The following is a 17875-nucleotide window of genomic DNA, read 5'->3' as shown; positions in this document are numbered from 1 at the left end:
GAGGGGCTGCCCTTGAAAAGCTAGATCTGAACAGTTATGAGGAACTATGTGCCGCAGACCAGTCAGGGTATTAGAAACTGCACTGTCTACCAGTTTGTTTCGAAGCTTGATTCAAGGTGCTGGTTGTGGCCTTTAAAGCCCACAGGGAAAACCTGTGCTTCTCCATATGTTGTTGGACTACAACTCCCATCATCCCCTGACCATTGACCATGGTGGCTGGGGCTGATGGGAGCTGGAGTCCAATAACATCTGAAGGGGGGCAGGCTCCCCATCCCTGTTCAGCTAAGCATCCTGGACCTGGACATAGGGTCAGAAGTATGTCAGCAATAGAAAACAAACACCGGTGTCAGTGAATTTACCTTTAATTCAAAGAAACCAAAACAGTGCAAGCCCAGTGATGACAGCAACTCTTCCCTGTAGGTCTTGCCCCAATGAGGCAGTTGCAGTTCCCCTCCTAGCAGTCTAAGGCTCCTTTTTCTTGTCTCTTTTTGCTCCCTGGCTTCTTCAGCAGCCTGCCTCATCTCTGTTTCTTGGCCCCCGTCCTCTCCTGTCTCTGATCCTAGACTGCTCTCTTCCCCAGCATCTACCTGCTCACTAAACCCTGTCGCCTCTTCAACTTCCGACATCTCCTCCTTCCCGTCTGCTCCTTCTTCACCCTCTGATCACTAATAGTCATTCCACCAGCACTCCCCAGGCTCTGAGCCTCCTTCCCCTGGGGGTTCCTCAGCTGGTGACCCCCACCACTCTCGTGCATCCAGCCAGTCCGTGAAAAATCGGTTTTCCAATGACTTCTGCCAACAGATATTCAGTGTTCTGGGTTTGATAAGAATTCTCAATGCTCACTAGGCTGCTTTGGGGGCAGTGTCCCCCTGGTTTGGTTTTCCCCTAACGTTTTGTATGGCTGTTGCACTAGTGCAAGGGCAAAAGGAATGGTGTTGCAATAGCACTAGATTTCATATTGCAACAATATTCCTCTTGCCTTTGCGCTAGTGCAACAGCCATGCAAAACGTTAGGGGAAAACCTAACCAGTGGAAGTGTGTTGCACAACCAGTTATGCAACAGGGAATATCTAGGAGACAGCAATCTGATGTGTAACCACCCACAAGAGCCATGTTCTTCTTCTGCCTTCTCTTGCACAAGCAATTATCCTAGTCTAGTGCAACTAGTACACCATTAACAGACTTAAACTTAGTGGTATGTTGCATTCCTTTGATTATTAGTATTATGATGAATAGATGAGGTCTATGCATGAGGTCAGGGACGTGAGTGGCACTGTGGGTTAAACCACAGAGCCTAGGACTTGCCGATCAGAAGGTCAGCGGTTCGAATCCCCGTGACGGGGCGAGCTCCTGTTGCTCGGTCCTTGCTCCTGCCAACCTAGCAGTTTGAAAACCTGCTCTGGTTCACCAGAAGCGGCTTAGTCATGCTGGCCACATGACCCGGAAGCTGTACACCGGCTCCCTCGGCCAATAAAGCAAGATGAGCACCGCAACCCCAGAGTCAGTCACGACTGGACCTAATGGCCAGGGGTCCCTTTACCTTTTATGCATGAGGTCTAATGGACTGCTAATTGTGGTATTTTCTCCTATAGCTGTTGTTCTCTTGACTTATATCAGAGCTGGCGAATCCCAGGTGTAGGGATTGGCGAATCCCAGGTGTAGCCAAATGCAGCCCTCCAGGGACTCTAAGCCATGTCTCCCCACAAGCCACACCCCTCCCCAGTCCTCCTCTGCAATCTGGAGTGCTATTGTCTGGCTGGACTCTGGAATGTCTCCTGGAACTTTGAAAATGGCTTTTGCTTGCCTAGATGAAGGATGGAGAGATGGTGTGTGTGTGTGTGTGTGTGTGTGTGTGTGTGTGTGAACCTCTGTCTTTTGTGTGGCTGGTTCCAGCTGGCTCCAGAAAGGCGTCATGTCTGATGGACAGCTCCATTGGTAGAGCATGAGTCTCTTAATCTCAAGGTTGAGGGTGCAAGCTCCACTTTGGGTGAAAGATTGCAGGGGGTTGGACTAAATGACCTTTGGGGTCCCCTTCCAACTCTACAATTCTATGATTCTATGCCTGTGGCTCGGTTCCTGCCAGACCTGGCATGCAGCCACCAAACCATAGCTGTCAAGTGTCCCTTATTTGGCGGGACAGTCCCTTATCCCAGCGCCATGTCCCGCTGCTGTCCCTTATTGATGAAGCTTCATTTGGCTGCTGGCTGGGCTTTCTGCCTTTGGCTCAGAGGGGCTCAGAAGTCGAACATACCTGTGCCTGGAAAATCCCTTATTTTGGCTGCTGGTCCCTTATTTTCAACTCTGTAAGTTGACGGCTATGCCCCAAACAGTTGCCCATGGGGGGGAAATGTGACCCGTGTGCTGACTTCCACAAAACCATTTTGCTACAAAAAGAAAACATGAAGAGTTAAATTGCCCTTGCTTCCCTTCCAACTCTGCCTTTGGCCCTGTGATCTTTTGCAGGAGGAGGAATTGAAAGGACAAACATCCTGTTTTCTTCCTGGGCCCCGGAATCCATTTCTCACTCATCATTAGTGGCATTCTTAATTGCAGTGCGTGGGTGAGAAACTTTAGAAGACGCACTCAGGCTTGAGACTGGTGTCTAACAGGAGACTTATTAATTTCTGACACGATCCAGCCAGCCTGGATCTCTCGGCTGGGTTTCTCTCCCAATTATCTCTGCTTTCAAAAGTCTGGTGCGAAAAATATTTTGATTATTATTTTGGATTTGATTTGATTTGATTTAAAAAAATCACCCTACTTGAAGTGGGAGTAGGCCAGATAATAGCAACCTGCCATTTCCAAATTATTTTAAGTTACTTAATGAATGTATTGATCACACCACTAGAATGATAAAAAAGGACATGTTTACCATTACAATAAGCAAATCATTCTAATCTAAGCCTTATATTGAGTCAGACCCATGGTTCATCTAGCTCAGTATTGTCTACACAGACTGGCAGTAGCTCTCCAAAGGTTTTCAGACACTTCCCCAGCCTAACTGGAAATACTGGGGATCAAACTTGCAACTTGAACCTCAACTTCTGCATGCAAAGCGGATGCTCTGACCACTGAACCACAGCCGTTCCCCTACATTCTGAGCTATAAACATTTTGCACGCTTTACATTTTCCTAACGAGTCCCAAAGGAATCTGAGGAGCTTCAGTTTGGTGTGTGTCAATTTTAAAGCGCCCCCCCCGCCCCCGAATCCTGAGAACCGTAGTTTTCAAGAGTGCTGGGAAGGATAGCTCTGTGAGGGATAAACTACAGTTCCCATGATTCTTTGGAGGGTGTGCTTTTCGTGAACAGTGTGTATTTAGCATCCAGAATTCCCTCTAGGTGTTTGTTTTATTTCACCAGATTTATACACCGCTGCATTGGGGGTGGGGACGGACCTCAAAGCCGTTTACAAATGCTACCAAGCTACAACTCCCATCACCCCTAGCTATTGGCCACACTTGATGGGGCTAATGGGAGCTGTAGTTCTGCAGACCAAAAGGCCATCCACCCCTGTTCTAGAGCGAAACAGCGGTTCTCAACCTGTGGGTCCCCAGATGTTGTTGGACTACAACTCTCATCATCCCTGAGCCCTGGCCTTGCTAGCTAGGGGTGATGAGAGTTGTAGTTCAGCAACATCTGGGGACACACAAGTTGAGAAAGGCTGTGTTAGAATGAAGCCAGTTTGGGCAGCGGTGCAGGAAAAAAACACTCCGCATTTATAATAGAAAAATAAATGAATAGATGAATAGATGTTTAAAAAGTGTAATGCATAATGCGGGGGAGAGACTGCGAGAAAGGCGCGCCTTCTTTCGCCATTCAGCTATTTTACTATGTTGCACAAGCGAGGGGGGGGGGGAGAGACTTCCACGCGCAGCGCAGCTCAGCTCTGGCGGACGCGTCGCCATGGCAACAGAACGTTGTGCTGGCCGTCTCCTTAGCAACGGGCAGCTGGGTCTCGCGCTGCTCCGGCAATCAAAAAAAAAAAAAAGTCTGCTTCGCCTATTATTGTTTTGTTCCTCTTCTTTCGCGGGCTGCAAGTTCGGCCGCAGGAGAGGAAAGGGAGGCTTTGGACAAGCGGCGATGGATTCGGATTTGGAGGAGAGAGTGCGCGCGGCTTTGCTAGACAAACTGCAAATGATGTAAGTGGGGGTTGGGTGTTTTTTTTGGGGGGAGGGTCAAAGAGAGAAGAGGACACTGGCTTGGAGACTGTACTGATTGTACAGTAGCGGGCGAAGTTTCCGCAAGGGTTAAAAGGAAGGGCCTCAGCGGTAGATCAACGCGCTTTGCTAGTGCAAAAAGTCCCAGGACGCAGCATCGATTCCCAGCACCTTCAAGGGGGGCATGGAAGTAATCATGGGCGTAGCCAAGGGGGAGGGGCAGGGGGAAGCTGCCCCCCCAAAATCAGGAAAAAATAATACAAATCAATACAAATCTGAGGTTCTGCCCCCCCCCCCAAAAGCTTGCACCCCCAACAAAAATCCTGGCTACGCCCATGGAAAGAATCCCCTCTAAAAACATTTGCAGACTAGGGGTCATGTGGGTATTGTGCATCTGTACCACATTAACAAGCAGGTCATTCGCTCAAAGAATGATGGGGACTGAAGTTTGTTAAGGGTGCAGAGAGTTATTTGGAGATCCTCACTATTCCCCTCACAGAGCTACAATTTCCAGAAAGTTTTTGCAATCAATCTGCCTTCCCAGGAAACTTTGGAACTGTAGCTCTGTGAGGGGAATGGTGTGTGTATGTGTGTGGCAGCATCCTTATCAAAGCACAGTTCCCAGGATTCTCTGGGGGAAGCCATTACTGTTTAAGTGTCATAGTGCATGAGGTTGTATACAGTGAATGTAGCCTACAACTTTGACAGATGATAATAAAATAATAATTTTTATTACCGGTATTTATACCCCACCCATCTGGCTGGGTTTCCCCAGCCACCCTGGGCAGATCCCAACAGAATATTAAAACCACGATAAAACATCAAACATTAAAAACCTCCCTAAGCAGGGCTGCCTTCAGATGTCTTCTAAAAGTCAGATAGTTGTTTATTTCTTTGACATCTGATGGGAGGGCGTTCCAGAAGGCCCTTTGTCTGGTTCCCTGTAACCTCACTTCCCACAGTGAGGGAACTGCCAGAAGGCCCTCGGAGCGGGAGCTCAGTGTCTGGGCTGAATGATGGGGGTGGAGATGTTCCTTCAGGTATACAGTGGTACCTCTGGATGTGAACGGGATCCGTTCCAGAACCCCGTTCGCATCCTGAGCAGAACGCAACCCGCGTCTGTGCGTCTGCGGGTCATGATTCGCCGTGTCTGCGCATGATGTCATTTTAAGCGCCTGCACATGCGCAAGTGGCGAAACCTGGAAGTAACCCGTTCCGTTACTTCCGGGTCACCACAGGATGCAACCTGAAAAGATTTAACCCAAAGCAACTTTAACCCGAGGTATGACTGTACAGGGCCGAGGCCGTTCAGGGCTTTAAAGGTCAGCACCAACACTCTGAATTGTGCTTGCAAACGTACAGAGCTATAGTTCCTAGCGTCCTTAACAAACCACAATTCCCAGGATTCTCTGGGGGAAGCCATGCGCTTCCTGTGTATAGTGGATGTGACCTTAGACATTGCAGCCTGCAAAATATGTAACTGCAGATGCAGTGGTGTGACGCTAGACTAGCCTGTCTCCCTCGATGCATTTCCTGGACGAAGTTTGGACAGGGCTTTTGACACCCTTCTGTGTGCCTGTTTCAGGAAAATTCCTGAAAGAGAAGAGGACTTTTTGCCCCCTGCTTGCTGTCTGCTGGAGAAACAAAGGGAACTGGCAGAGGTGGAACAAGCTCTATTGGCCCAGAAAGAGGTAATGCAAACTCTTTGGAGAACCACTCCAAACCATCTCTTGGACCAAGTGGTGGCTGGAGAGCCAGTTGGGAGTGGTTGGGGAGAAGGCAGGGAGTCCAACAGTAGATGGCGCCACAGCCACTGACAGGCAGGTCTGACTGATCCTATTTTGTCCTCCTCCTCCTCTCTGCTGAGTTCTAGAAGGGCAACACAGAGATGGAGGAGAAGGAAGAAGATGACAGCCAGGGCTTACTTTTGGACTGGTTGTAAGAAAGAAGGTAGTCAGGGGAGAGGGCTGATGAGGTTAGTGAGGCAGTTGCTCCTTCACCTCATGGACCATCCCTCACTGTTTGGCTTCATATAAGAAAGACCTACATCAGGCATTAGGGACGCGGGTGGCACTGTGGGTTAAACCACAGAGCCCAGGGCCTGCTGATCAGAAGGTCAGCTGTTCGAATCCCCGCGAAGGGGTGAGCTCCCGTTTCTCAGTCCCTGCTCCTGCCAACCTAGCAGTTTGAAAGCACGTCAAAGTGCAAGTAGATAAATAGGTACCACTCCGGTGGGAAGGTAAACGGCGTTTCCGTGTGTTGCTCTGGTTTGCCAGAAGCGGCTTAGTCATGCTGGCCACATGACCCGGAATCTGTATGCCGGCTCCCTTGGCCTGTAAAGCAAGATGAGCGCCGCAACCCCAGAGTCGGTCACGACTGGACCTAATGGTCAGGGGCCCATGCCACTGGTCCATGTACCTCAGTGTGGTCTACACTGATCGGGAGCCCTCGATGAGGGTGGTTTTCCAACCAGCTCCAGCTCCACGTGATGGTATTATTTAATAATAATAATAATAATAATAATAATAATAATAATAATAATAAATTTTATTTATACCCCACCCTCCCCAGCCAAGACCGGGCTCAGGGCGGCTAACAACCAATCATAAAAACAAGTTGATTAAAATACAATTTAAAAAACAAGATTAAAATACAACATTAAAACATTAGGATGCAGCCTCTTCACAGGAGGAGAAAGGAAAAAGAAAGATGGGGAGGGAATCAAACTGATTCTAAGCCAAAGGCCAGGTGGAACAACTCTGTCTTACAGGCCCCTCTGTCTTACATTTAGCTTGAATGTGCCCAGTTGGCTAACTATGACAACAACGCAGGGAACTTTGAGAAATGTTGTGCTGTAACCAAGATAAATTACATCCAAAGCATTCCCACCGTCTACTGAGGTAGTAAGCCAATAAGAAAAAGAGAAAGAGAAATCTCTCCTGCCTGACTCCTCCCCGACTGACATTCCTTTGCCCCCCCCCTTCCAAGGAATTCCAGTTGAAAATGGAAGAGCTGCAGCAACGGCGGAAGGAACTGGAGCTCAAAGAGGCCCAGCTCAAAAAGTCCATTTTAAAGTTTGACAAGTTCCTGAAGGTCTGTAAGCGCTCAGGGGATGAGTGATGTGGTGGTGTGGTCGGCAGGGGTGCAGCTAGGGCTCTCTGTGCAGCTCTTGTGATCCGTAGGCCCATCTCCCGTAGGACAATGATGCCAAGCGGAGCCGGGCTCTGCGGAAGGCTGGCGAGGAGAAGCAACAAGCGGCCCAGAGAGTGGCGGAAGCCCAGCGCCTCAAGGAGGAGATTGCACACCTGCTGGCCGTGAAGGACAAGCTGCAGTGGCAGCTGGAGAGACACAAGGCCTTCCCAGAGTATTTGCAGAAAGTTCTGGAAAAGACGGAGCAGGTGAGAAGGTGGGGAGATTGAGAGAGCAGGAGCCTGAGAGGAGATGCTAGGAGGACCCCCCAAAACCCTCCCCGTGTGAAGTTTGTGGCACAAGTCAAGGCCTTCAGCCAGAACATAGGAAGCTGTACTATACTGTATTGGATCCATTGGTCCATCTAGCTCTGTACTGCCTGCACTGACTGGCAGCAGCTGCCCAAGTCCTGCCTGGAGTTGCCAGGGATTGAACCTGCGACCTTCTGCATGCAAGAAACTCTACGACTAAGCTGTGGCCATCATGACATAGGTGGCTGTCTTTTACCAAGTCAGAACATTGCCTGCACTGTATTGTCTGTGCTGAATGGCAGCTGGTTTCTCCATGGTTTCAGACATTCCCGGCTCTACCTGGAGATCCTGGGGAATGGATCTGGGACCTTCTGCACACAAAGCAGATGCTCCGGCACTGAGCTGTGTCCCTGGATGCTTTCTGTTATGTACTGAGTTGAATAGGATCCAAAATGCAGCAGTCTGATTGGTCCTAGAACAATAGGATCCAAAATGCAGCAGTCGGATTGGTCCTAGAACAATAGGATTCAGAATGCAGCAGTCTGGTTGGTCCTAGAACAATAGGATTCAGAATGCAGCAGTCTGATTGGTCCACAGGAGGCACCCAATCCAGCTCCAGGTGGAAGGGAATCCGCAACCTGATTGGCCTACAGGAGAATCCCGGAATTAGCCAATCACGTGGGGCCCATGGTGTAAATAATGTATATAAGGTGTGATAGGAATTTTATGGTCTTAGATATATGGCAATGTTCATAACTGCACATACATAGATCAACACAGGAAGACCAACCTGGAACCATTTTGATTCCTAAACTGACCAAATCCTTTCTCTGCAAGGTTAAACTGGAAAAGCCTCCCCATTGTCTCTTTCCTCACAAATCCTGTCTCAAGGATATGTCTGTTTGAATAGGGTGTGAGCCTGTGACCTGGCCCAGGAAATAAGTATTTTACCACTACAAAAGACTGGCCAGGCTCCCCAGGCAATCCAATCAAGTAACTTGGCAGACAGGAGATAAACTGTGACAGGAGAAACACAACATTTAAATTTCTGTGATGTAGGTGGGATGGATCTGAGGGGTGGTCTTAGGTTACACCCCTTCTGTGATGCATGCATAATGTTTCTGGGGGGTGGTCTTGATCTAGAGAATGGGAATTTCAAAAGTCTTTATAAGGCCTTGCGCGCCATTTTTCTGGGTTCCTCCTCTCTCCTGCACGTGAGGGGAGCACCCTGTTGCAACAGATCAATAAAGATCAAGCTTACTAGCTGCTTTGCTTCTCAATATTCTCTGGTTGGCCTCTGTTATTTTCTCCTACCAATAGGGAACCGATGTAAGGACTCTATATGGGCTCTTGGATACCCCATAAGGGAAAAGGGCATATTTTTTATTTTACAACAAAGGCAGACATTCTGGGGGAACTTCTATTCCTCTTCACCACTATGAGCTGAATAAAGAGCATGAAATCCACTCTCGACTCTGAGTATATTTCACTTTCCCATGGCTAGTAGAGTCGTATCTCGGAAGTCGAATGGAATCTGCTCTGGAAATCCGTTCGACTTCCAAAATGTTCGGAAACCAAAGCGCTGCTTCTGATTGGCTGCAGGAAGCTCCAACAGCAATGGCTAATGGTCAGGGATAATGTGAATTGTAGTCCTGTACAGACTGTTCAAGGATGCCTTTACTCTCCATCCTCTTATCCATCCCAGTTTCAGGGCATCTCAGAGCTGATTGCCCAGTTCCAGGCTCTGGTGGCCACCCAGGCCACCTTGGCCCAGAGGGAGCTCTTTGGCCAGGAAGCCGTGGAGGAGGAGCGTGCCCGCCTGCAGCGCTACACGGAGGAAAGCAGCAACCAGATCTTGCAGCAAAACAACCGGGTGGCTGAACTACAGGCGCAGCTGGAGCAAGCCCAGACCAGGGTCCTGGAACTGGTAAGACGTCGGGATCCAGCAAAAACAGTCAAAAACCTTTCTATTCCGTCAGAGATCGGCAGGCTGCCGTACATCTGGGTTTCCCCGGATACGTCTGGGAATCACTCAGAAAAATGGCGTTTGCATGGGTTTTTGCCTAATCGGCAAAATGTCCGGGGAAACCCTATGTCAAATTGGGCCATTTTTGTTTTTTTAAAAAAAATCTTTGAAAATCAAAGAAAAGCCCCAAATCTTTTTTTTTTTTTTGGGGGGGGTGAGATTTACCCCCTCAAAAGCTGAACAACTCTGTCCCTCTTTTCACTTTGGGGACACGGCATCCCTAGGCAATGTAGAACACATATTCCCATAATAGCTGATTTCTAGAATTTTATGCATATGGGGATATTGGGGAGGGGTAGTAACTCTGGTGGGGGACATGTCGTGCTCCTTCTGGGGTAGTTTGCCCCCACCCTGTACTCAGAAACTCTGTGCATGAAAGTAATGTGGCCATTTGGGTAGAGCGGTTAGAGGGTCAGATTAGCACCTGTGAGAGACCAGGGTTCAAATCCCCACTTAGCCATGAAACTCACTGGGAGTGACCTTGGGCCAGTCAAGGCCCCTCAGCCTAACCTACCTCACAGGGTTGTTGTGGGGATTAAAATGAGGAAGGGGAGAACCAAGCATGCTGCCTCAAGCTCTTTATAGAGAATAAGGTGGGAAATAAACAAAATACACAAAGCCTAGGCACATGCAGGGCCTTTGGCCCTCCAGATGTTTTGCTGAACTACAGCTCCCACAATCCCTGCTCATGGGCCACGCTTGCTGGCGCTGATGGGAGTCGTAGTTCAGCAACACCCACAGGGCCCAAAGTTCCTCACACATGCATGAAAGAGGCGAGAGGCACCTCTAACTCTCTTCTTGCTAGTAAGCTTGATCTTTATTGATCTGTTGCAACAGGGTGCTCCCCTCACCCACAGGAGAGAGGAGGAACCCAGAAAAATGGCACGTAAGGCCTTATAAAGACTTTTGAAATTGCCACCCTGTAGATCAAGACCACCCCCAGAAACATCATACATACATCACAGAAGGGGTGTAACTTAAGACCACCCCTCAGATACATTATACCTACATCACAGAAAAGGCGGTCTAAACAGAAATTTGAATGTTGTTTTTCTCCTGTTGGCAGTGGCGTAGCGTGGGTTGTCAGCACCCGGGGCAAGGCAAATAATTTGTGCCCCCTAACCCGTGGATTTTAACACTCGGGCAGAGAGCTGCGAGTGCGAGCGTGCCCCCTCAGAGGTTGCGCCCGGTGCGGCCGGCCCCCCCTGCACCCCCCACGCCACTGCCTGTCGGTGTTTATCTCCTGGCAGGTTACTTGATTAGATTTCCTGGGGAGCCTGGCTAGTCTCTTGTAATGATAAATACTTAGTTCCTGGGCCAGGTCACAGGCTCACACCCTATTCATATCTTAAATGTGCCCTTAAGACAGGATTTGTGAGGAAAGAGACAATGGGAGGTTTCACACTTTGACCTTGCAGAGAAAACATTTGCTCAGTTTAGGAATCAAAATGGTTCTAGGTCGGTCTTCCTGTGCTGATCTATGTACGTGCTTGGTTGGTACACTTATGAACATTACCATATATCTAAGACCATAAAAATTCCTATCACACTGGCCTACTGCAGGAGTCTAACTGGGTTTGCATCCAGAACACCGCTGCCGACAAGACGTTGGAACTTGGGCGGATCAAGCTGGCAGCTTTGAACCTCTTCCAGATGGTTGCCAAGCACAGGAAGCTGCCAGCCGACGTGCCTATGGAAGACACGGCAGCCCAACTCGATGCGGTCAGTGGGAAGGCCCCTCCTTTTAAGCGGCTTATTGGGAGCTTTGCAAGCAGTGGGCAACTTAACAGGGCCCCAGAAAGGTCCATCAGTTCAGACACCAATCTTGGGCCTCTCTGAGGTTGATGGGCCTGGACTGCTGCCGTTTTAAATTCCCACACTGTCCTTGAATGCCCGGCACTGTGCCTGCTCTGTTGGCAGTTTAAAATGGCAGCTTTCCAGCTGCCTGAGCCTTTGGTCTGATTCAGCAGAGCGCTTACATTCGCTCCTTTCCTCTTTAATTTCCTTCTTTACCCCACCCTCTGCTCCTTACCCAAAAAACCCAAAGCCTTCCCCAAGAATTAGACAAAAAGAGGTCTTGTTTGTATGAATCTCCTTCAGAATGGGGTGGGGTAAGGGGGTTGCGTTTACCACCCCCCACAAAAAAAACCTGTTCCCTCAGCATGGCAATAGGGTTTGTCAGCAGGGGGCGGGATTTATTCAAATTATTTCATTTCACAAAAATTGGTATCTCAGTTGATTTTTTAAAAGAACCCCAGAAACCCACCCTCAGAGTGGTTTACAAAAAGAATAAAACAACAAAATGGTCAGTATATACACGTTTAAACAACAACTATGGTAAACATTTAAAAATAATTGACAATAAGCTAAACAAAAAAAGCTAGTTTAAAATGCTTGCCGGTGTTTTACGTGTCTGGGTACGCTTGTCATCCAAAAATATTTATAGCAGAGTATAGCGAAGCACCTGCAGGGAGTTCCCAAGTTGGGGTGGGGTACTGCAGCATTAAGATATTGATTTATTATGATGTGCAATCTGCACAATCATGTGAGTTCTGCAGATTGGAGCTGTCAGGTGGGCGCATAAGGAGCAAGGCGATCCCACAAGTAAACCGATTCCAAGCTGTTAAGGGTTGCTTTTAAGAATAGGAAACGCCTTGAAGTTAGCCTGGCAGCAAATTGGCAAAATTTAGTCTATTGTTATTTAACTTTCCAAAGGTCTTTCCGTTATTCTTATTGATAATTTTATTCTTTTATCTCTTTAGTAAACCACTTTGAGTTTGTTTTTCATTTTACAGTCATGAAATACATGTTTTCCCCAGACTGAATCTTTTTACGAATCTCTGTTGCTCTGATGCCACCAGGTTGAGCTTTGTGTGGTGGACTTGAACGACATCCTGGCCAACTTCCGCAAAGGGGAACCCACGCCAGTCCCTCAGCCAGAAACAACAGCAGCCTCTCGCTCTGAGACAGACCCCAGCTAACCACCTTGACCGCCTGGGGTGAGTTTATTATCATCACCATCAAATTTATTACCAGTCCTTCAACCAGCAGGTCCCAGGACAGGTTACAGCCCTTTAAAATTCAGAATTAAGAAAAGTTAAAACAGGTTACAAAATTAAAAGACGCCTGCTTCTTGGGAGGAAAGCAATGACAAACCTAGACAGCATCTTAAAAAGCAGAGACATCACCTTGCCAACAAAGGTCCGTATATTTAAAGCTATGGTTTTCCCAGTAGTGATGTATGGAAGTGAGAGCTGGACCATAAAGAAGGCTGATTGCCGAAGAATTGATGCTTTTGAATTATGGTGCTGGAGGAGACTCTTGAGAGTCCCATGGACTGCAAGAAGATCAAACCTCTCCATTCTGAAGGAAATCAGCCCTGAGTGCTCACTGGAAGGACAGATCATGAAGCTGAGGCTCCAGTACTTTGGCCACCTCATGAGAAGAGAAGACTCCCTGGAAAAGACCCTGATGTTGGGAAAGGGGACGACAGAGGACGAGATGGTTGGATAGTGTTCTTGAAGCTACCAGCGTGAGTTTGACCAAACTGCGGGAGGCAGTGGAAGACAGGAGTGCCTGGCGTGCTCTGGTCCATGGGGTCACGAAGAGTCACACAACTAAATGACTAAACAACAACAAAACAGGTTACAGTCTCAGGAATTAGCTGGGCCCTGAAAACTCAGATCTCAGGTGCCAAAGGCCAGAGAAGACGTGTGCCTTTGGCATTTGCCAAAAGCTCTGCAGTGAAGGTGCTAGGCCAGGGATCGGCAACCTAAGGCCCATGGCCCACAAGTGGCCCATGGGGGTTGTTTAACTGGCCCATGGACCCCCGCCACCCGCTCAGTTGACTCCCGTGCACTGTGCTAAACTGGTATGGTGCAGAGCGGGGACCGCCTTCCGTGACGCTCCTGCAGCCAATGGGAAGCTGTGCACACCTCCTCAGCACCGGAAATAGTGTTTCTGCATGCGTGCATGCACTCCGGCCCACCACAGCGTCTGCAGGACCGTGAACCGGCCCGAGCCACAAAAACTTTGCCGACCCGTGCTAGGCGCACCTTTGTGAAGGAGTTCCACAACTTAGGGGCTGCCACAGAGAATGTGCTCAGTGGCCACTGAATCCAGATGTTTTCTGGGAGCGGGGAGAACCTTAAAAGAAGGGGGAGTGGAACTGAGTGATCAGAATCCTGAACAAGGGACAGTTTGACACAAGTCCCATTTGCTTTAATTTAATGTCTGTTGCCTTGAGGCCCCCGCTCCAAACACCAGGACAGAAGCACCAGCATTGTAACCAGGAAAATCGATGCACTCTTCCCCATCTCTAAATGCACCCTTATAGTTCTAATCAGAGTAAACCCCCTAGCCTGTCCCCAACGTTTTCTGTCCACTGGCACAAAGAGCTATTGGACCAGCAGGTGGGCGAGTGTTAATGTTGTGCAACTGACGAACCACGCAGAGCAGCTGTGCTGGTGGGAGCTCGCTGTACAATGGATTGCATAACCCGTTGCTCAAGCAAAATCGCTGGTCCTCTTGCTCAGGCAGTCTCCGTTCTGTTGGCACAAAACCATTTCACCAGCAGAGAAAGTATAAAGCTAGGCGACTTTGCTGTGGTGCTACATTGGAGACAACCCATTGACGTTAACAGGTGCCAGATGGCAAGCTCCATCAATTACAACAGGTGCATTCTAAGTGGGACTAAGGTAAAAAGGTAAAGGACCCCTGGATGGTTAAATCCAATCAAAGGCAATTATGGGGTTGTGGCGCTCATCTCGCTTTTCAGGCAGAGGGAGCCGGCATTTGTCCACAGACAGCTTTCCGGGTTATGTGGCCAGCATGACAAAACCGCTTCTAGCGCAATGGAACACCGTGACGAAAGCCAGAGTGCACAGAAACGCCATTTACCTTCCTGCCGCAGCAGTACCTATTTATCTGCTTGCACTGGTGTGCTTCTGAACTGCTAGGTTGGCAGGAGCTGGGGCAGAGCAACGGGAACTCACCCTGTCACGGGGATTCGAACCGCCGACCTTCTGATCGGCAAGCCCAAGAGGCTCAGTGGTTTAGACCACAGCGCCACCTACGTTCTGCAACAGGTGCATTCCGATTAGAACTAAACATATACAGGATGAGCACTTCCTCCACAGCAGTTTGCTCCTAAGGGTTCTGCACACAGGTGAAAATCACGTATACCCAAACCCCTGGAGCTGTCCCAGTGGACTGTGGGCGAGGGGCAGAAAGAGAGAACCCCCAGAGCCAGCCTGCTAAGCAGGCCTTGCCCAAAGCAAGCGAGGCTGAGAGCTTCAAAGCTCTCTTTGAGCTGGGTCTGCTGACGGTAGCTTGTGGGGGCAAGGTGCGCAAAACCCGGGAGGCTATGGATGCTTGTGCCGGGTGTCACATATGCATTCAAGAGCTGGTGCACTGAGCAGGCCTTCCCCCCTGCCCCCGAGTGAGGCAGAGAGCTTAAAAGCTCTTTCTGCTCCAGGTAGCTCCAAACGGGCCCCAGTGCGAACAGAGCTTTTAAGCTCTTCACTTTGCACAGATCCAATTTGTGCCGTTCCAGCCGGGTGCATGGTTGAAATTGCACACGTGAAAATGCACATCAGATGCAGCCCGCTGTCTCCCCTTTGTTAATTTTTCAGTGGTGATTTTTTGGGGGGGCTCAGTAACTGACGGAGAACAGGTGAGGGTGGGGGAGACCCGCAGGATAAATGTTCAGCCCAGCCCAGATTCAAATTCAGGGCAGCAGCTGTGGGTACAGTAGAGGAAGGTTTGGGGGTGGAAGATGGCATCGATCCAAACAGATTAACAGAAAAGGTAGGAGGGAGAGAGGAACGCTCGTAGAAGCTTGGTAAAAGGGTGCTTTTAATCTTCCCCAGAGTTTACACAGCAAATAAAAGACGGTTGTCGGCGGAGCTCTCGGAAGCCAGCTCACACCGGCTTTGCCCCCGCCTACATCCTCTTCCGCATCTTGCCCTTCTTGGCTGCCCCCCGCCCAAAGGCCGTCTGGCGCATCTCTTGCACCCGCTGCCGGTTGCGTGACTTCAGGCGCTTCAAGCTGCCGCTCTGCAGGAAGCGCTGTTTGGCTGCCTTCTTCCGTTGCCTCAAGATCTGCTGCTTGGTTTTCAGTTCGGAGCGGACCTTCCCCTGCTGGGGGCCGCGGCTGCCGTGGGAAGATGGGGCAGGGTGGGCACCTTCAGAAGGAATCACAAGTGTGCGCATTATTATTTCATTGAAGTACAGTAAGAATGCAATGTGTGTATATGTGACGTTCTGGTCACTGTAGGCGTGGAGTGGCCACCGAGACCATATATCACCGGTCCTGAAAGACCTACATTGGCTCCCAGTACGTTTCTGAGCACAATTCAAAGTATTGGCCCTGACCTTTAAAGCCCTAAATGGCGTTGGCCCAGTATACCTGAAGGAGCGTCTCCACCCCCATTGTTCAGCCCAGAGACTGAGGGCCAGCACCGAGGGCATTCTGACGGTTCCCTCACTGCATGAAGTGAAGCTACAGGGAACCAGGCAGAGGGCCTTCTCAGTAGTGGCACCCGCCCTGTGGAACACCCTCCCTTCAGATGTCAAGGAGATGAGTAACTATATAACCTTTAGAAGACATCTGAAGGTACTCCTATATAGGAAAGTTTTTAATGTTTGATGTTTTAATGTGATTTTTAATTTTGTTGGGAGCCGCCCAGTGTGGCTGGGGTATAAATAAATTATTATTATTATTATTATTATTATTATTATTAGGTCCACAAGCTGCTGTTAGGATTCCCAGAAGACTTGAAAGCTTGAAGAACTACCCTGCCTCAAACATGTTTCTCCATATGCCAACACGACGACCTCTCCCAAGAGCAAAATGTTTTGACTTCTACCTTAAAAGATGGGCCTATTTTCCACCTCCTGCCAAAAGTGGTAGGGTGAAGGAAATATGGTCCATGATGCCTTTTCTTTAGGGATGCTGAAATAGACTCTTAAGTTGTAAGAGGGAGCCAGGGGAAACTACACAGACACACAATTCATCCCCCTTAGACTTGTGCAGTGCTTCAGATATAGCCAGGGAAACCACTCATATACCATGTCCCCTCCCTGGGAACACACTCACCCCTGCCTTTCCGCTTCTTCGCAGCTCTGCGCTCCCCTTCCCGATCTGAGTCCGAATCCTGATCGTCTATCTTGTTCTTCTTTTTCCATTTGTCGTAGCTGGGGTATGCAGGGTCAGGAAGCCACACAATCAATTCTCTTTCCACGCAGCGTGCCAATATGGACCGTAGGCTGCTTTGCTCACCAGGCACCCTTTCTCCCCAACCTCATCGAAAGAGTAGGTGGCTTCCCAGTGGGTGCTTGAGGAACTTGAGAGGGCAGCAGCAACTCTTTAGCAAGTCTTGTGGGGAACTGCTGCCCCTGCCAAACTTCTCTCGACATTAAGACGCTTCTCCTCTCGTTCAACTGAAATCTACCCTGCTATAATCTAGTACAGTGGTACCTCGGGTTAAGTATTTAATTCGTTCCGGAGGTACGTTCTTAACCTGAAACTGTTCTTAACCTGAAGCACCACTTTAGCTAATGGGGCCTCCCGCTGCCGCCGCGCAGCCGGAGCACGATTTCTGTTCTCATCCTGAAGCAAAGTTCTTAACCTGAAGCACTATTTCTGGGTTAGCGAAGTCTGTAACCTGAAGCGTCCGTAACCTGAGGTACCACTGTACAGAACAAGCCATTGCCCTCTTTGATATGACAGCGCTTCGGCTTCCGAAGAATAATAATAATATCACCTCCTGTCCTCAATAATCTATTCTCCAGGCTCATTTCCTCTATCCCCAAACCAACAGCTATGTGGCCCCTATCTGTTCGCCCTCTCCACCCTTCTGTACGACACAGGAATTCTATAGGAAGCTGCCTTATACTGATTCGGGTCATTGGTCACTGTAGCTCAGTGTTGTCTTCACTGACTGGCAGCAGCTGCCCAGGATTTCAGACATGGATTCTTCCCCTGGCCCTGCCTGAGATGGACCTGGCATCCACTGCATGCTCTACCATGGTGCCATTTGCAGCTGGAAGGATACAGGTTGCCTTTGTAGGAGCTGCTGATGTAGGCACCACTTTCCGTTCGGATCTTCTTCTTATTCTCCTGGCCCGTCTGCCCCACAAACCTCTTCCTTTTGCGATCCCTGGAGAAGAGCAGAGGGAGACACAAACACAAATACAGTGGTACCTCGGGTTAAGAACTTAATTTGTTCTGGAGGTCCGTTCTTAACCTT

At 49.2% G+C, this 17875-nt stretch overlaps 2 protein-coding genes across 4 annotated transcripts in view; one reads left to right on the top strand and one right to left on the bottom strand.

The window, feature by feature from the left end:
- The first annotated feature begins 3919 nt into the window (after positions 1–3919).
- CFAP73 (cilia and flagella associated protein 73) lies at positions 3920–16716 on the top strand. Of its 3 annotated transcripts, none has more exons than XM_079956982.1 (8): positions 3922–4139; positions 5743–5848; positions 7146–7250; positions 7355–7555; positions 9303–9524; positions 11187–11345; positions 12485–12622; positions 16377–16716. In XM_079956982.1, exons 1-7 carry the CDS (start codon positions 4081–4083, stop codon positions 12602–12604), a joined length of 972 nt encoding a protein of 323 aa, XP_079813108.1. In that variant the 5' UTR covers positions 3922–4080; the 3' UTR covers positions 12605–12622; positions 16377–16716. The 3 variants fall into 3 exon arrangements, with proteins under 3 accessions (XP_079813109.1, XP_079813108.1, XP_079813107.1); XM_079956981.1 differs by having other exon boundaries at positions 3924–4139; positions 16368–16716; XM_079956983.1 differs by lacking the exon at positions 11187–11345 and having other exon boundaries at positions 3920–4139; positions 16368–16716.
- Positions 15462–17875, bottom strand: part of DDX54 (DEAD-box helicase 54) — a 24141-nt gene continuing 21727 nt past the window's right edge. The window contains exons 18-20 of the mRNA XM_079956576.1: positions 17681–17785; positions 16723–16820; positions 15462–15808 (exon numbers count right to left, since the gene is read on the bottom strand). Of these exons, the coding sequence (XP_079812702.1) occupies positions 15567–15808; positions 16723–16820; positions 17681–17785 (445 nt within the window). The 3' untranslated portion in view covers positions 15462–15566. The remainder of the gene's footprint in view (positions 15809–16722; positions 16821–17680; positions 17786–17875) is intronic.

This window comes from Podarcis cretensis, assembly GCF_951804945.1.
Source record: "Podarcis cretensis genome assembly, chromosome: 16".
Classification (NCBI taxonomy): Eukaryota; Metazoa; Chordata; class Lepidosauria; order Squamata; family Lacertidae; genus Podarcis; species Podarcis cretensis.
This window is presented reverse-complemented; position numbering and strand designations above follow the sequence as displayed.